The 17,316-nt window shown below is 31.9% G+C and overlaps 2 protein-coding genes across 3 annotated transcripts; both read right to left on the reverse strand.

Annotated features, from left to right (window-relative positions):
* Positions 1–4,707: 4,707 nt before the first annotated feature.
* On the reverse strand, positions 4,708–12,686 carry LOC103851822 (probable L-gulonolactone oxidase 4). Of its 2 annotated transcripts, none has more exons than XM_033283929.1 (4): positions 9,918–12,686; positions 8,510–8,765; positions 8,310–8,411; positions 4,708–8,167 (listed from the first exon to the last, which is right to left on the reverse strand). In XM_033283929.1, the coding sequence occupies exons 1-4, from the start codon at positions 10,575–10,577 to the stop codon at positions 7,467–7,469; spliced, it is 1,719 nt and encodes a 572-aa protein (XP_033139820.1). In that variant the 5' UTR covers positions 10,578–12,686; the 3' UTR covers positions 4,708–7,466. The 2 variants fall into 2 exon arrangements, with proteins under 2 accessions (XP_033139820.1, XP_009126937.1); XM_009128689.3 differs by having other exon boundaries at positions 4,708–8,182.
* Positions 12,687–12,923: 237 nt separating this feature from the next.
* On the reverse strand, positions 12,924–15,552 carry LOC103851823 (probable serine/threonine-protein kinase PBL16). Its single transcript, XM_033283932.1, has 6 exons — positions 15,188–15,552; positions 14,342–14,661; positions 14,119–14,254; positions 13,905–14,041; positions 13,645–13,768; positions 12,924–13,560 (listed from the first exon to the last, which is right to left on the reverse strand). The coding sequence occupies exons 1-6, from the start codon at positions 15,249–15,251 to the stop codon at positions 13,094–13,096; spliced, it is 1,248 nt and encodes a 415-aa protein (XP_033139823.1). The 5' UTR covers positions 15,252–15,552; the 3' UTR covers positions 12,924–13,093.
* Positions 15,553–17,316: the final 1,764 nt, after the last annotated feature.

Genomic DNA, 17,316 nt, shown 5'->3' on the forward strand with positions numbered 1-17,316 from the left:
CGTATATTTCTACACATGTTTTAAATATTAAGAGACTACTAGATTTTGACCCGCGATTAAAAAGCGCGAGTTTGTTTTCAAAATTAAATATATATTTAAATAAATTTCTACATAATATATATAGTGTATAGGTTTGTGTACATTTATCCGAAACCGCGAACTAAACTATAACAAACTGAAGAAGAAAAACGAAACCTACATTAAACTGACTTTCATAAATAATCGAGCAAATCCTATATCTTTAGAACCAAAAAACTGAAACCAATCGTAAAACATTGAAATGGTACGAAAAAAACATTTTATTTTTGAAAATGATTTAACTCCTTTTAATAGGAATACATATGTAGTTTATTGACGAATTAAGATATAAGCATTGTTTTCATATTTGATTCGGACCTGCAATTAGACCAGTAAACTGCTGGCCGTATATAATATGGACTGGCTTATATTCTTCATGTAAATTCTATCATGATTATACCAACTGATATGTTTCCACAAAATTCAGATTTAAAGAAAACCAATTAATTAAAAATCCGATAAAACCAAAAATCATGTCATTAACCCGTGAACCGACACAGGTTGACCCGATAAAAACTTAGAAAATTTTGATGATATTTTTTAAAAAATTGATTATAATTCTCATATATTTTATAATAATACGCAAAACTTAAAAAACTATTTGATTTGTCATCTACACGTAAGATTTGTGTAGATGAGAATGAACTTACCAATTATGAATGACAAAATCTTCAATAATTTTAATGATAGTGTGAATTCGCAAGAGTTTAAAAATATTATAAATTATATGATTAACTCATAGAAGGAGTAAAAATAGGTGAATGATATGGTATATAATGTTATTGAATATTGAGTTACTTATTGTTAGAGATAAATAAGAGAATACCAAAAAATGTTAATCTAATGAAAGGGTCCAACAACCTTTTATAAGTAGATTTTTTCAGAATGTTTCTCTTTTAATAATATAGATTGCAAACGCTTTAGCGGCTTTACAAAGTTGTAGTATTTCATTCACAGTTGTTTATCATAAATATATCTACAATTTATAATTTAAACACTTTCATATAATTAACTTTATGTTCTTTTTGAAACACAACACAAATTAACTTTCTATTCATTATTCAAAAATTGATTTGAAAATTTCGTAAAAGTGGTTGAAACTGAATGAAATTTTGGCTAATTGTTATCCTAAGTTGGAGACTTCTAAACTGAAATGTCTAGAGCAAACTAATTACAAACTAACAGATCAAGTAGATATAACTAGCTAGTTTCTTTCAAAAAATAATTCTTTTAAATGTTACAAACAGGCCCGGCTTAAAATATATGTGGGTTCTATACCATACAATAAATTTTACCTGTGTATATACATGATTTTAAAAACTAGATCCTTGATTTTAAAGAATTCAAAAAATCAGAACCTTAAAAAGGGTAAAACTCAAAACAAATCAGGGCCCTAAAACAAGTAAAATTCAAAAAATAAAGACCCTAAAACAAGTAAGAAATTCTAATGAAAATAAGGAACCAGTGCATTTGCACCTTCAGCACCGCCCCAAAGCCGGCACTGGTTACAAATCATTCGCCGTAATAAGAAGAAGAATATTTACGTTCGTTCTTGAAAAAATAGCCAACGGAAGCTTACAAAAAAAAAAAAAAATAGCCAACGGTGACAAAGCTCCACTGAAACCCTATATAGCTCACATCTATCAATTTATTGCAATCAAACATCTTTTTCATTGTCACGCGATCTACACAAGCTACAATATTCTAATCAATTCTCAGATCACAAATCACTTGCTACGATAAACTATATGTTTGTTTGCCTGTTCTTTTTTTGAAAACAAGGGTTTGCTCTATATGTTTGTATGTTTGTCGAGCCAATCAGATTCTAACTCGCAGATTTAGATGCATGATTGACTTAAAAATGCTCTAAAGTTGTTATCATCAATAATAGCCTATCACACTGAACCTAAAACTAAAATGTGTCTTGGCACTCAGTGATTTGGTTTAAAGAGGAGATTCCTCGTTGTTCCTTCATTACCTGGACTGCGTTCCTTGGAAGGTTACCTACTCGAGACCGTTTGATCTCCTGGGGACTAGCTATCCAACCAGGTTGTGCTCTTTGCTCTAATGCTGATGAGACCATCAGGCATTTATTTTTCGAATGTTCCTTTGCGGTTGCTACTTGGTCTCGTTTCTGTGGCAGGTACATGGCGTCTCCTCCAGCTTCCCTACAGGATGTCGCGGGCCTTTGCCAGCAGTTCCAGCGCTCGCAAACACCGCTCACAGTTCCAGTCTTGAAGCTCCTAAACCAAGTCATCATTTATAATCTTTGGCGAGAGCGTAATGCCCGTATCTTCAGAGGAGAGGCTTCAAATCAGGAGGCTTTTTATAGAGTGGTGGATCGTCATTTGAGGGATAGGCTACTGTCTCTTTCTTCACCGGCTAACACTGCTCGATCTCCTTCTCTGCTTGAGTTGTATTTCTGCTTCATCACCCCCTACAGTTGATCTTACTCTCTCTTTATTTCTCCTCTTTTCTGCTCCTCTCTCTTTTGTTTCTGTGTAATAAGCTGAGTTCCCTCAGCATTGTAAAACTCTAAAAAACGAAAAAGGTATAAATCTTAACATTTAAACCAAAAAAAAAAAAAAAAAAAACTAAAATGTGAACGAAATTTCAAGAAAGACAACTGAGTAGCTCTCATTCCCTTCATTTTTTTCTCTCCTTTAAAACTCCAACTTTGCAATCATAACGGAACCCACTTGCAACTTTTTAAAGTATGAACGGACTTTGAAAATGTTGTAGAGTTTTTTCTCGTCATAAATTCGTATTACTGGATTTAAGAACAAACCAAAATGGTAGAAAGAAGCTTCAAGGAACCAAGACAACTAAAGTAACTTGTTATCAACTTTAAAACTCTACATTGTAGTTTTATAGAAAAATATTATGAACAAAACCCAAAAACGGTAGGTTATAGGAAAGATATGAGTCACAATGGAACATACTAACTATTTAAAGTATGATTTAATTTGAAATTACTCAGTAGTTGTATTTTCAATTTCTTATCAATAATTCTCTTTGTTAGATTGAAAATAAACCAAAAATAACTAATAACTTATAGAGGAATTATAGAGTTTCATTGGAGATGCTCTAATGAATCTCTCACCCATTAAACAAAAAAAAAACAAAAAATGGAGAAAATTAAAAGATAAGAGAAAGTGTCTTGTACAAGAGACTATAGTATTTTTGAGAGACAATGAAATAAAAAAGACAGTGAAAAAAAAATCGGATCTTTTGATTTTATTTTCTTATGAGAACAGGAGAACTAAATTAAATGAAATCAAATTGAATTAAATTAAATAAGAAGAAAGTATACATAAAAATGATGAGAAGAAATGAATTAAAATAAAAAAAGGAGTGCATGAAAATGGAAAGGTCTTGTGGGTCACAAACTTATAAAGTCTCTTCTCTCTTACTTCTTTTGGGTACGATTTTTTTTTTTTTTGGACAATTGGGTACGTTTTTTTTTTACAACACTTTTGGGTACGTTTCTGTCCCTTTTTTCTTTCTTTTTATTTAATTACTTTCTTCTTCTCTTTATATATACAGACATACACACGTAGATATGTGTTAAATATTTATACGCATGCTTTAAATATTTAAAGACTATTACAAACGCTTTACAAAATTGAAATTTTTTTTGTAACTGAACAATTGTAGTATCATTCACAATTTATGATAAAAATATATCTACAATTTTATAATTTACAGTTTTCATATAATTGTATTTATATTCTTCTTCTTTTTTGATCAATTGTATTTATATTCACTAGGCAAGGAATCTGTGCGATATCGCATGGGAACTCATTTCGTAAAAAAAAATATGCCATATTTTATATATTTTCTTTGATTTCTTTGAAATCACATAAAATATATGTATGGTAAAAGAATGATTACATGGAGTGGTTAGAATGCTTAGATTTATGAAAAACATAGATACAGTTAGCAAGGAATTTTTATAAATGAAAAGATAAATTATAATTCAAAAATTCAGAATTGTGTTAGTGCGGTAGTATAAATTATTTTTCATTAAAATTAGTTTGTGAAAGTTGGCTGATAAATGATTTTTTACTACAAAAGACGATAGAATATAAAATGATAGTATGTAAAATTGAACAAATAAAAAAAGACACATTCATAGACCATTTTTCAGGAAAAAAAAAGAAATTTATAAAAAAAGTTCAAATTTGAAAACATATAATCTAAAACTATAAAAAAAAATATTTTTTTATTTATTTTTTATATATCTAGGGTATTAATGTCCTTTTACATATTAAATAAAATATTTTGGTCATTTCTCTCCTTGTGGTCTATTTTTGTGACCAAAACTTGAAAATGGTCTATTTATGAGACTTGTCCTTATAAATATTGCATAATGAAAATACACATAATTAGAGAAAGACACTAATTTGGATATTTTAACAATTTTTTTAAACTAAAACTATTCTAAATGGAAGGTAGGGGATATCAAAACATATAACCGTTTTCTCTCTGAGCAATAAAGACGCGACCTATGTAACTACCGCTTTTCTTGCTTTCTTTCGTTTTTAGTCGTAACACATCTACAGTCTTCATGACAATATTGGCGAGTTTGAATTTCTTCAATCGATGTCACCTTTTTGCATATTTTTGGATCCATGGTGGTTTTGACCGGTTATCGATATCTATGGCAGTGATATTAACATGGTTCTTCTTCCTATGGTTATCGGAGTTGTCCCACATCGTTTTTGGTTGTTAAGGATTCTAGACTCTGTTTTGTTCTGTGATAACATAGTAAAAACAGTTTGCAATATCACAATCTTGTGATTATCAATATCACAAACTTGTGATTATCAATATCACGGTGCTCTCTTCAATAACACAAACTTTACTTTTTACTGTGTGAGAAATAATTATTTTTGTTTACAGGACAATGACAACACCTTAAATAGATTCGAAACAGTACAAAAGAACTAGACAAAGAGTTGTGTCTCTTCCTTAAGAGTTGTGTCTCTTCCGTTAAGTATTGTGTCTCTTCTTTCTCATGACTCTAAATGAATAATTAAATGAATAACATATTACGATTCTTAATACATAAAGCGTATCCTAACGTACTTGGGAACTCATTTATTCGACCAACATTGGTGTGGTGTTTGTCTCCTTTTGTGCAGTAATAACTCTCACATTTATTCATAAAGTTTTACAATAGTTTCATATTGAAGAGATATAAATTTTAATCAAAAGACACCTTAGTGAACAAACACAACTTTTAACAAAAATTGGGTTTTTTATAAAAGCACACAACCTTTGGAATTAATTGGGATTGCTATTATTAGTAGATTATTCAAAAAATGATAATCTTGAAAAATAAATAGCTAGCGGGGATAAAGAAAATGGCTACAAACGGTGACAAAGCTCCACTGGAACCCTAATTTGCATAGCTCACAGAATCAATTTAATTATTACAATCAAACATACACAAGCTACAAATGTTCTACTCAATTCTCAGATCAAAGATCACTTACTTCGATCTTGAGAAGACAGCCAAACTATATGTTTGTTTGTATGTTCTTTTTAGAAAAGGGTTTGATATATGTCTGTATGTTTGTCGAGCCAATCAGATTCTAACTCGCAGATTCTGATGCATGATTGACTTAAAAATGCTCTAAAGTTGTTATCATCAATAATATTCTATCAAATTGAACTTAAAACTATAATGTTAGAACGAAGTTTCTCTAAAACTCACTACCTTCCATATTTTCTCTCCATTAAAACTCCAAGTTGTTGTTTTACAGTAAAAAGTTTTGAACAACCCCATAAATAAGATTACGAATTATGAGTCATAATGGAACCCACTTGCAACTTTTAAAGTATGAATTGACTTTGAAAATGTTGTAAGAAATTATTCTCGTCATAGATTCGTATTACTGGATTTTAGAACAGCTCAAAATGGAGAAAGAAGCTTCAAGGAACCAAGACAACTAAAGTGTACTTGTTCAACTACAAAGTGTAGCGCTTTAGGATCGCATCATCATAGTTTTTGATTGAATCTAGCCGTTCAATCGGTTATTCACCTAAACAGAGTGAATTTGAAAGTCTCAACTTAAATCCTAAACCTCACCAACTCTACTCTACACTACACACGTACGAGCTTCTTGTAAACACACAATCATTTTTGTCAGTTTTCACGTTCAAAAGTTTGATCAATATAACATTTTTTCGCTCGTTATAATGGCTTATTGGTTTTTTCCTAAAGTGGTAGGCCCATTATAGTAGGCCTTTTGTAAAGAATCAGGTCACACGCAATATAATCTTAATCAGCCTCTGTAACTTCCTGCTTCCACATGGAATCGTTGATCAAATCAACATATTCATCATTAGGCGTTACAGTTTCGTTTGACTTTAATATTATGTGTTTAATTACATTACATATGATCTGGTCATTACGGTTACACTTTATTATTTTTGGTCTACTGCCACACTGCCGGTCTACCACGTGTTTAAGGAAGGTATAAGGTTTTTACTTATCTAATTCTCATATGAGTCTGACACATCACTAATAAGTTTTACGCAAATTTATTTGTGTATTTAATGTTTATGGTTTTAAATACACTGGTAATTTGAAGACCGATCCCTATTTTTTTTTTCAACCTCTATTTTCTATTCACTCCGTTCATAATACTTGATGTTCTAATTTAGTGCACAAAGATTAAGAAAGTTAGATTTTTAAAAAAAATTATTTTTAAATAAATAATTTTAAAATAATTTACCCAATGATAAAAAAAACTGAAAAATCTAATTGGTTGAACAATTTCCAATAAAATTAAAATTAACCTTAAAACCTCAAAACTTCATGTAAATTGAAACAAAATACTTCTTCTAAAATATCATCTATATTGAAACGAATAGACTATTTTGTTATATACTTTTTCCATTTCAGAATGATCCATGTTTTAGAATTTTCACATTTATTAAGAAAACACGTAAATTTATGATAATAAATATATTACTTTTCGTGTTTAGCTATTTCCTATGATTTTTAACCAATCAAAATTTAGTAAACACAATTAATGTTTTTGAAGTTGACAATTTGACATTATTACATACATTGAAATGTAAAATATTGATCTTTTAGAAACTAAATATTTTTCTAAAACATGATCATTTAGAAACGGAGAGAGTAGTATTGTTTTTGTCAAATAATTTCATATTATGATTCTGTTTAAATATTAATATGTATTATACATTGTTGGTATAACATACAATACCATACTTGATATATATTGCTGGTATTTGGTATAGGTTATTTAATCAATGATCAACAAATCAACATGCTAAAAAACAAAACGTAGGGGTAATCTGAGGTGGTGAAATTCACCACAAAGTTTTTAGTAGTTTGGAAATAATCAGTTTCAAGCGCTTACTCGAGTACAAACCCTCGCTTCTCTATAGACTTTACCTGGCCGACACATATAACCTTTGTTGGGAGCACAATGAGAATCCTCCGAACAAATACACAGCCCTTCCAAAGCACATCCTTGTTTCACTATCGTTACGTTTCCTTTTAACCCTAGAATCTGATCGGTCCACTCTGTAGAAAACAACCCCAACGGATCCAACCTCTCCTTTACTTTCAAAAACGCATTTGCATTTTTATATTTTCTAATGACACCATCAAATGCTATATTCCTATTCTTCCCCCAATGTGGTAACGCCTCGTATTTTAATAAGGCCATTTGCTCGATCTCTTCGACATAGTCCTCATAGAGACGCGGTGTCAAGGGATCATCTTTGCTTCGGTAGTAAGTTAGGTCAAAGTCTAAAGCTTTCTTCTCTTTCCCGAGAAAAGCAGGGGAGGATGTGACATAGCGCATTAAAATACCGTTGCTGCCTTCAAGGACGCAGAGAGATTTTGGTTCAATCTTCACAAGTGCTTTGATGTCGTTGATGAAATCTTTGACATGTGTGAGAGGAACACTTAACGTTGTTTGGTGAAAAAACTCTCCGTTTATGCGTGGGTCCCACGGACAAGCTGTGATCAATCCATCCTGAATGCTGTCTAGACACGAACCGGACGACATCATACGGTCTTGGCTTCCTATAACCGGATAGCCTGTAAATATAAGGCCTGTGGTAGAAATTATAAGTGAAATATTGATAAAACTTTAGTCAATTTGTTCTCAAAAAAATTGATAAAACTGTAGTCAATTTTGTATGCAAAGAATCTTAGATGTATAAGCAAGTCAATAAATTACCATTGTTAGTCACACCATATGAGATTGAAAACAAGAATGAAGATGTTTCCTCTGTTCTCACACACCTCCTGTTTGAATCTGCAGATGCCTCTTCACTCTCCTCTGCATACAATGAAAGCAAATATATAGAAGAAACATTATAATTGTGCAAAAGATATATAATAATTAATGTTAAATATCATTAATAATAAAGAATCAACCTACTAATCTGTTGACGGCTAAGGCTGTGGAGAGTTGCGGACGGAATGGGAAAAATTCGAACAAGCCATCGCCAGAAGTGTTGAAAGGAACTCTATCGTCCATTCGATACACAACTCTGCCTTGGCTCGGTAACCATATGAAATCTGCAAACTCGTGGTTTTCCCCAAAAGTCACGGCTTGATCTCCAAAATCCGAATCCTTTCTCATAACATAAGTTAACGATCTCTTGAACATTGGTTGCAATACGAAAGTTACCTTCAAACATTTCAAAAACTAGGTGATTCACATTTACAAAATAACCAAATATTAATGTTATGATTTTTTTGGTGTATGAGTTTTAAATTGTTTTGTAATTTATATGTATAAAAATAGATAGAATGTTAAATATCATTATAATGTTATCTTAGTTAAATATATTCAAAGTATAGTAATTAAGATGGTTCAGATATTCATTTTAGGTATTTTGATAGCATTTATTTTTCCAAATTTAACCATAGTTTGTTTTGGTTTTAAATATGTTTAAACGAGATTATTATTTTTATTGCAGTTGGTTTGTTTCATCTTCATAGATTTGTAAGAAAACTAATAAAATTATATAGTTTGATATATGTTGTTCTAGAGAAAAGTGGAAACAAAAAATAACAATAAATTGGGAGTTGCATTAGCATACATAACCAATAATAATTTGATAACTCATGCACTTACATAGATATTTAAAAATAAATAAATAATAATAATTGGTTAATATTTATAATAATAACTGGTTAATATTTATAATAATAACTGGTTAATATTTATAATAATAATTGGTTAATATTTCACTTCCAATTGTTTAGAATGTTTAGACGTTTTATAATTTATATGTATAAAACTTAAGTAGAATATATTCTTTTTAATTATTTGATCAAAATATACTCATGTAGTAAAAATATTTTCTTCATATTTTCTTATCATTTTCTTATTATTTTCTGATTATTTTATTTTAATAAAATAAAAATAGAGCTGTTGATTACAAAATATTTAATAATGTATTTGTTTAGTATAGACTATAAATCAATTACTAAAAATTAGTTTTAAAGAAAACTATATATCTATCATGTATAATTGATTATACTGCTAACTTTAATATTTAGAAAATAGTTAATTATTAATATTTTTTTATTAATATCTATATATATATATTAATTTTAAAAAATTTAACATGAATGCGACTTGTAAAAAGATTTGTCAAATAATATTTTTATTTTTATTTACAAAAACTAAAATATATTATAATTAAGAAATTAATAATGACAATTGACCATAATAAATTTAGTTTATTAAAAGTATCTGTCTAATTGACCTTTTTAACGTGAATTCGACAATTAAAATTGACTTGTCAAAAATAGTATAGATATATTTATATACCTGGGAGATAACACCAAGAACGCCTAAAGAAACTTTGGCTGCCTGAAATGCTTCAGGATTCATAGACTCACTGAGAACACGAACCTTGACATACCCATCAGAAACCGAACCGGGACTCACTATTCTTATCTCAGTCACATAATCATGAACCACACTTCCTTTACCCCAAAGCGAACTTCCGTGAGCACCTGTCCCCATTATCCCTCCAACCGTAAGTCCCCACCAATACGGTGCATATGGTAAAGCGAGCTCCAGCTTAGCCGCTTCTCCAATCAGCTGTCTTAGTGTCACGCCGCTTTCAACCGTCAATGTTTTGGCTTCCCGGTCTGCTCGCACCACGTTGTTTAGAAACTTGGTGCTTATGAGAATCCCGTCTTTGCCGTCAGTGCAAACGAGCTTGGGGATGCTGTGTGAGTACCGAGTCACGACCCGCATTTTTTGACCGGCTCTAGTGGCTGCAGCTACCACAGAGACGAGTTCAGCCTCGGTCTTCGGGTACTCCACCTTGGCCGCTTCGCATATAGAGCGGTCGGGAAAGGCTCCGTAAGAATTCGTAACCGTGCACATTGTGTTTCCGAACTCACACTTTACCGGATCATCCGATGAAGTTGAGGAAGCGGATGTGAATAAACAAAAAATCACACTTAGCCAAACTATCATTTTGTAAGGCAGTTTCAAAACGAAATTTAAGTGAAATATTTGATCATCGCTTCATTTATAGTCTATCATCGCATTGTCCCATCATTAAATATATATTATTACTATCTAGCAACCAGTATAATTTGAGCTTTTGTGGGTATAAAGTATTGGGACCCTATATTATGTAGCATCACATGATGTCAATATAATGTTGAGAAAAAGACAAACTTTTGTATGGAAAATAGACTCAACTGTTTTAAACTGGGGCTTTGATGGGGGTAGTTACACCCTACCATCACATCGTTACTCTTTTGAAAATGATATGATGAGATTTGACTTAGCAGAAACCTCTCATCTGAAACCTTATTAAAAACGACAAGTTATAGAAAATTAGTAGTCTTTGGTGGACCGGTATGATACAGGCTTCGATAGTTTGTCGTAATAGGCTACAACTTACCCTAAACATCTCAGCTCATCACCCATTTCACACCATACAATAGACCAAATTACATGGAAACTAGGGAGGGCCGTATGTGGATCCATATCTGTAGATTTTTCTTTAAAGTCATTAAATAGGCTGTTCCCGACTGGCCTACACTTTCGGGTTATCCAAGTAATATCAGCGTGATCCAATACTTATTAGCTGGACTCAAAATTATCAGTTCATAACTACGGTCGTTGGATTGGGATAGATAAGAATATTTTGTAATTAATAACGACATATCTAACCATCAATAAAGATGTGAAAAAAAAAACAAAAGGTAGCCTGAGAGACGCATGGGAATTGAGATATATGTGCCCACATTATGGATGTGTCAAGATAAGACGATCAATTATGTATTTATTTATAATGGGCTATATTGCCCATCCCTTTGGCTCCTAACAATATTCCCAACTTCCCTTCAAATAAATTAGATGTCAAATGGAATGTTAGCTAGGAAGAATGTCCAACCAAAATGGAAATATGGAAGAAAAAATTTCCTGGACGGAAGAAGGAAAATCATTCAGGGTTGTTATAATATAACTGAAAAGCGTGTAACAAAAATCTATTTTGAGGGATTGATTATTCGCAACAATTTACTATGAAAAATAGCTCAAAAGAGTGTGGAGCTTGGCTTTGTCCCAAAAAGAACGCAAATAGTTAAAAGAATGACTTCACCTTTCCACTTACGGAATTGATTAATCATGGTAGGAGAATGGATCACAAGTAGCGTCGCTGTTGGGTTCTGGAGCTCCTTGATCTATTAGGGGTCGGAGGAATCCGTTAAGGTTTGTATTTGTTTCATCTAAAATCAGAAAGACTAATATGGGCAGTGTGAACTGTGAAGTCTGATAAGATGAAATAAATGCTATTTTTACATTTATACGTTTATGAACCTTATGTTAGTGTTTTGGTTTGCGAATAAATAACAATCCTATTAATGAATCTCAAAATCCACTTGGTACAGAATTTTGTTAATGTGTATAAGAAATAATTTAGAAAAGGTATATGAGTAAGTATAAAAAGTGTATGTTTTATTGAAAATGTAAGAAGAGACTACTGTGGAAAGTTAAATGATATCTCTCCATTTCAATATAATGTATGTTTTGGAGTTATCACACATATCAAGAAAACACGTAAATTTTTGATTATAAATATATTATTTTTTGTGATTAGTAATTTTCCATAATTTTTAACTAATCAAAGTTCAGTGAATACAGTTACTATTTTTGAAGTTCATAATTTATCATTATTACATGTATTGAAAATGTAAAATATGTATTTTTAGAAACAATTGTTTTTTTTAAAACATATGTCATTTTGAAACGGACGGAGTATCAATTAATAAGATAATGTAAAAGTATAAGACTATAATTTCGATATGAAGAATCAGATCCTCTTTTCTTCTTCGTGGTTCCCTTTTATATATTGATGGTGTGAATCATAACTATGACGAGATCTCCGGTGAGTATCTGGTGCCTTTATGATCATTTGACATGTTTTTATTTTTTATGTTTTAGTTTGACCATGTCAACTCGACATAGATTGTTATATCAGTTAAGGATAGGCCTTTGACCATCATATTTTTCTAGGTCATAGCGACACTGGATCGGACTTTCAGACTGGATCTGGAAGAGAGTGAAATCCGCCTCCAAACACAGGTATATCAAACAAATTAAATTATTAATTCTCAGAATATTCATACATATAGCTAGAGTGAGTCAATTGACCTGTGATTTTAGAATCAATATGTTTGACCAATCTGAATCAGATCGTCAAAACTTTTGTGATTAATAAGTTGCATTGACGAACCTATTTGAGGCCCATCTTTTATTGGGCCATACGAAATAACAGACGTACATGAAACCTGAGGTGGATGCTAGATATGGCAAACAGCTTTTATTCTACATACAACATTGGACTTACACACTTAGGTTAAAAGCTCTCTTAATCAGTATTTTGTCAAGATACACACAAACACAATCTTGTTTTTACTTTTGAAACTGTACGTTAAGAAAATAGTAATAGAAACCAAGTGATCAAATACTATGTGACATCAATTATCATCATCTTCAGTGACCTTCTTCACCTCGTCAACCTTCTTTAACTCTTCAACCTTCTTCAGGTCTTCAACTTTCTTCAACCCGTTCTTAGGAAATTCGTCTATAATGGTGATAGCTGCTTTCTGAACAGTGGGGACAAGTAAGGCCTCCTCTTCTGTCGCCTGAAGAGGCTCCAAAGTATCCACTATGTCCCTCATTAAAGGCCGAGCCTTAGGGTTCCGGTTAAGGCAATGGTAAGCTAACATTGCAGCCTTTTGAACCGACTTAACAGGGTATTCACAGTTCATTCTAGGGTCTACAATGTTCAACACTTTCTTCTTCTCTTTCAGCAATGGAAGAGCCCAATCTATAAGGTTTTGCTCACGCGTAGGCCGTGACTTGTCTAATGATTTTCTCCCTGTAAGAAGCTCTAGAAGAACTACACCGAAGCTGTACACATCACTCCCTGGTGTCAAATGACCTGTGCACCAAGAAAGTTGTCAGATATATGATCATAAAGATTCTGATATCACAATACTAAAATGGTATCTATGAGGAAACTTACCAGTCATGATGTATTCAGGAGCTGCATAGCCGTAAGTTCCCATTATACGTGTGGAAACGTGAGATTTGTCTCCTACAGGACCGTCTTTAGCGAGTCCAAAGTCGGATAACTTCGCATTGTATTCCTGTTATGAACACTAATATGAAACCTCCACAGTTGTATTGGTGCCCATATACAAGAGACGATCTTTATGCTATACTACTACTAGTAATATTACTAAGTACTAACCTTTTTTTTTGTAACACTTACTAAGTACTAACCATATCTAGAAGAATGTTGGAGGTTTTGAAATCGCGATATATGACTGGTTTCTTTGCTTCATGAAGAAAGGCTAGTCCTTTGGCTGCACCAAATGCAATCTTCATTCTAATGGCCCATGAAAGAGGAAGCAACACTCCTACCAAGAAGTACAATCCATTCACGAGTGATTTCCATGCAAGATAGACATGTAAGTGTAAAAATTCTAAAACTCACTTGAGAAAAGATTATTCTCCACGCTACCACGAGCCATGTACTCGTAAATTAGCACCCTGTGATTATCCTCACAGCAATAACCGATCAATTTTACTAAGTTAGGATGTGAAAGCTGTCCCAAGAATATCACCTCTGCATACACAACATCAACACAGTAGATAATAATCTCGGTCCATTATCTGAAACTTGGGATACAAGCAAAAGACAGAGACACTATACTAACCAGCCATTCTCTGTGACCTTGATAGCTATTATCGCCGTCGTGAACTTTAACTGCTACAGGGAGTGGTTGAGGAACCTTTTGATCACCCAATTCCTCTTTAATAAAACCTTTGTAGACACTTCCAAATCCACCGCCGCCGAGAACTTTGTCTAGTCTGAAGTTACCTGTAATGTTCTTAAGCTCATCGTATGTGAAAGCTGTCAGAGGATTCGTAGCTGAGTCACGTCTTAGATCTTCTACTTCTTTTGGGTTTGATGGCAGCTTTTGAACTTCTTTAATATACGTCTCTTCTTGTCTTGGACTCTGGTCTTTAGGTGATTCTGTTCAAAAATACAAAATATATCCATTGTTTCGATTCTGCGGATAGAGTTAAAGATTCTACTTTTACATGTTGTGGAGTTGATTGATTTTGGAAATATTCTTCTATGGGGTCTAAATAAAGTCCAACAACATAAAATGTATGATTAAAAACGTGACTTTTGAAGGGACCAATCTAGAAGAAAACAAAAGCATAAACCACTCTGATAAAGAAGAGAGAGATGAAATGGAAGGAGACTATAGAACAAAGAACACCGCAGATTAAACTTGGTTCAAAAATATATACAAATAAGTCCAAACTTAGAGAATATAGAGACACGAGGAAAATAAAAAACCTTAATCCAGAAAAAACCCCAGAAAAGAGGTATATTAACAGAGCATAAATAGAGTGAACCAGGAAAGTAAAAGAATATTAAATTTTATTTCCTTAACAGTAACGTATAATTTTCTCTTTTTTGCCTAATAACGTATAATTTTCCAGAAAACAAAACACCAAAATAAGAAAGAAGAAGAGATAAAGAAAGAAACCTGATTTAGCGTTTGCAGAAACTTTGTGATTAAAGGGCTCAAAATTACACCAACAGTTACCCATTATTCTCAAACAACACACACACTCACACAAAAAACAAGAAAAAGCTTACTATTTATAATGAAATATGAAAGAAAACAACCCAACTTTCTTTTCTCTTGTACGTTACAAATGCATGCCCATAAAGAAAAACCTAGCTCTCAGTTTCTCTTCTTGGAATATAAATCTCCTCTTCCGGGTTTTCTTTGTTTCTTTCTTTGCTTTTTTCCTAAGAACCAAAAAGGTAAAGATTGTTGAAAGAGAGACACACTAAGGAGATGTTTCTTCTTCTAGAGAGAGAGAGAGAGAGAGAGATAGATTCTTCGTGGCAATGATGGGCGGAGAGGTATGAGGTTGATGAGGAAGAGGTCGTTGCCCATGGCGAAGATGGGCCCATTTTCTATTTCTCTTTATTCCACTGACAAATCAAAACAGAGAGTCAGGAATGTAAAGCAAGAACCATTCATTGTTTTATTTATTCGTGGGATGTTTTTATTTTTTTAATAGTGCGCATGTATGACTATGAATGACGATGCGCATTTTCAGTCCACAACTCTTTTTGTATTCTTTTTCTCTCGATCACTTTCTCTTTGTCTAAGCGTGGGCCTTCGCCTTTCCCAATTCTTTCTTATTAATTTTTTTCGTTAAAGTTTGTGTTCACATTTCTTTCTTTTTTGGCGTCACTTCACATATATTTCATTTTAATTGAATACTATGTTAGTGAATAGCTTCACAACTTATATGGGGAGTTCTTTTTATAAAAAAACGGATGTGCTCATTTTACACAAGTAGAGCTGTCGACTGGCCTATTTACTTAAAAGACCAAAACAAATAATAATAAAATTTAAATCTATTATATATTAAAGGAAAACTTCTTTTGCGTTAGCTTTCTCAATGAGAAAATAAAAACAAATATTTTTCTCCGAATAGTTTTAAATAAAGAGTATATCTATACTTGTCAAATAATGTTATCTACAAACAAAAATAGTGGATAAATATGATTTGAATAATTAATTTGCATCAACTAATATAATTAGATGAAAAAATTTCATAGACACCTTACCTAACATACTATTATTATACACTTATTTTATTTTCAGATATACAAATACACAAGATTAATGTTCCACTCAAAAAACTACCAGTATGACTATGAGTTCTCCTTTATATATCCTCGCGCACATTTAGCCTTTATGTCTCCTGATTATTATTAGACTAGTATAGAAATTTGTGGAAAATTATCTTTTAGAGAATTAGACCTAAAATTTTATGTATATTATAGTTACGCGAAATTTATAATCCGAAAGGGAAGCAATAAATGGTTAGCTGTTCTAGACGGGTGATATTTTTTCTTAGTTATCTCAGCTTTACATGATAAATTTAATTTCGTTTGTTTACATCTTTTTTTATTGTCATCTGAAAATTATATTAAAAATGGTGAATTGCGATCGTACACACAAAAACTGAAAAGAACAGTTTCCTTTCGGAAACCACAGTTTGTTTACATCAACACGGTAAACTAATTGGATTAATCCTATCAACTAGGGGTGGGCAAAAAAACAAGACCGAACCGAGTTAAACCGAACCAACCGAACTAAAACCGATCCAAACCGAACCAAAGTTTATTATCAAACAATTTGGTTTAAGATTTTTCCAACCCGAAATCGAACCGAAACCAATCCGAATTAAACCGAATCGATAAACCAATGTGTTTTTATTACTATTTGAATTAAACATACTAACAACATGCAATATACTAAAATCTTAACACTAAAGTTCCTATTAACTTTACTAACGATGTTGAATTTTTTAATTTTATATTTACTTTAGTGTTTGATTGTGTTCATATAAAAAAACATGATTTTTTTAGGATTTTTGTTTCAGTTTTATATTAGATTTAATCTATATAGTTTATTTTCATAGTCATTGACGATTTCATGACTATTCGTTTATGTTTTAAAACATAATTTCTCTTAAAAAAATTAAATTAATTAAGAGAATCCGATTAAGCCGAACTGAAACACATACTAAGTCGAACACAAACCGAACCGAAACTGATCCAAACCAAACTAATTATGGTTTAGTTCAG

Source organism: Brassica rapa, chromosome A02 (genome assembly GCF_000309985.2).
Source record: "Brassica rapa cultivar Chiifu-401-42 chromosome A02, CAAS_Brap_v3.01, whole genome shotgun sequence".
NCBI classification, from domain to species: domain Eukaryota; kingdom Viridiplantae; phylum Streptophyta; class Magnoliopsida; order Brassicales; family Brassicaceae; genus Brassica; species Brassica rapa.

Excerpts from the sequence above, each read along its gene's own strand:
- LOC103851823 (XM_033283932.1), bottom strand. The coding sequence starts at position 15,251 with ATGGGTAACTGTTGGTGTAATTTTGAGCCCTTTAATCACAAAGTTTCT. Across the intron at positions 13,769-13,904 it reads CCAACATTCTTCTAGATATG|GAATACAATGCGAAGTTATC; the intron begins GTTAGTACTTAG and ends TGTTCATAACAG. Across the intron at positions 13,561-13,644 it reads TCCTGAATACATCATGACTG|GTCATTTGACACCAGGGAGT; the intron begins GTAAGTTTCCTC and ends CTTGGTGCACAG.
- LOC103851822 (XM_009128689.3), bottom strand. The coding sequence starts at position 10,577 with ATGATAGTTTGGCTAAGTGTGATTTTTTGTTTATTCACATCCGCTTCC. Across the intron at positions 8,412-8,509 it reads AGCCGTCAACAGATTAGTAG|AGGAGAGTGAAGAGGCATCT; the intron begins GTTGATTCTTTA and ends CATTGTATGCAG. Across the intron at positions 8,183-8,309 it reads ATATGGTGTGACTAACAATG|GCCTTATATTTACAGGCTAT; the intron begins GTAATTTATTGA and ends TTTCTACCACAG.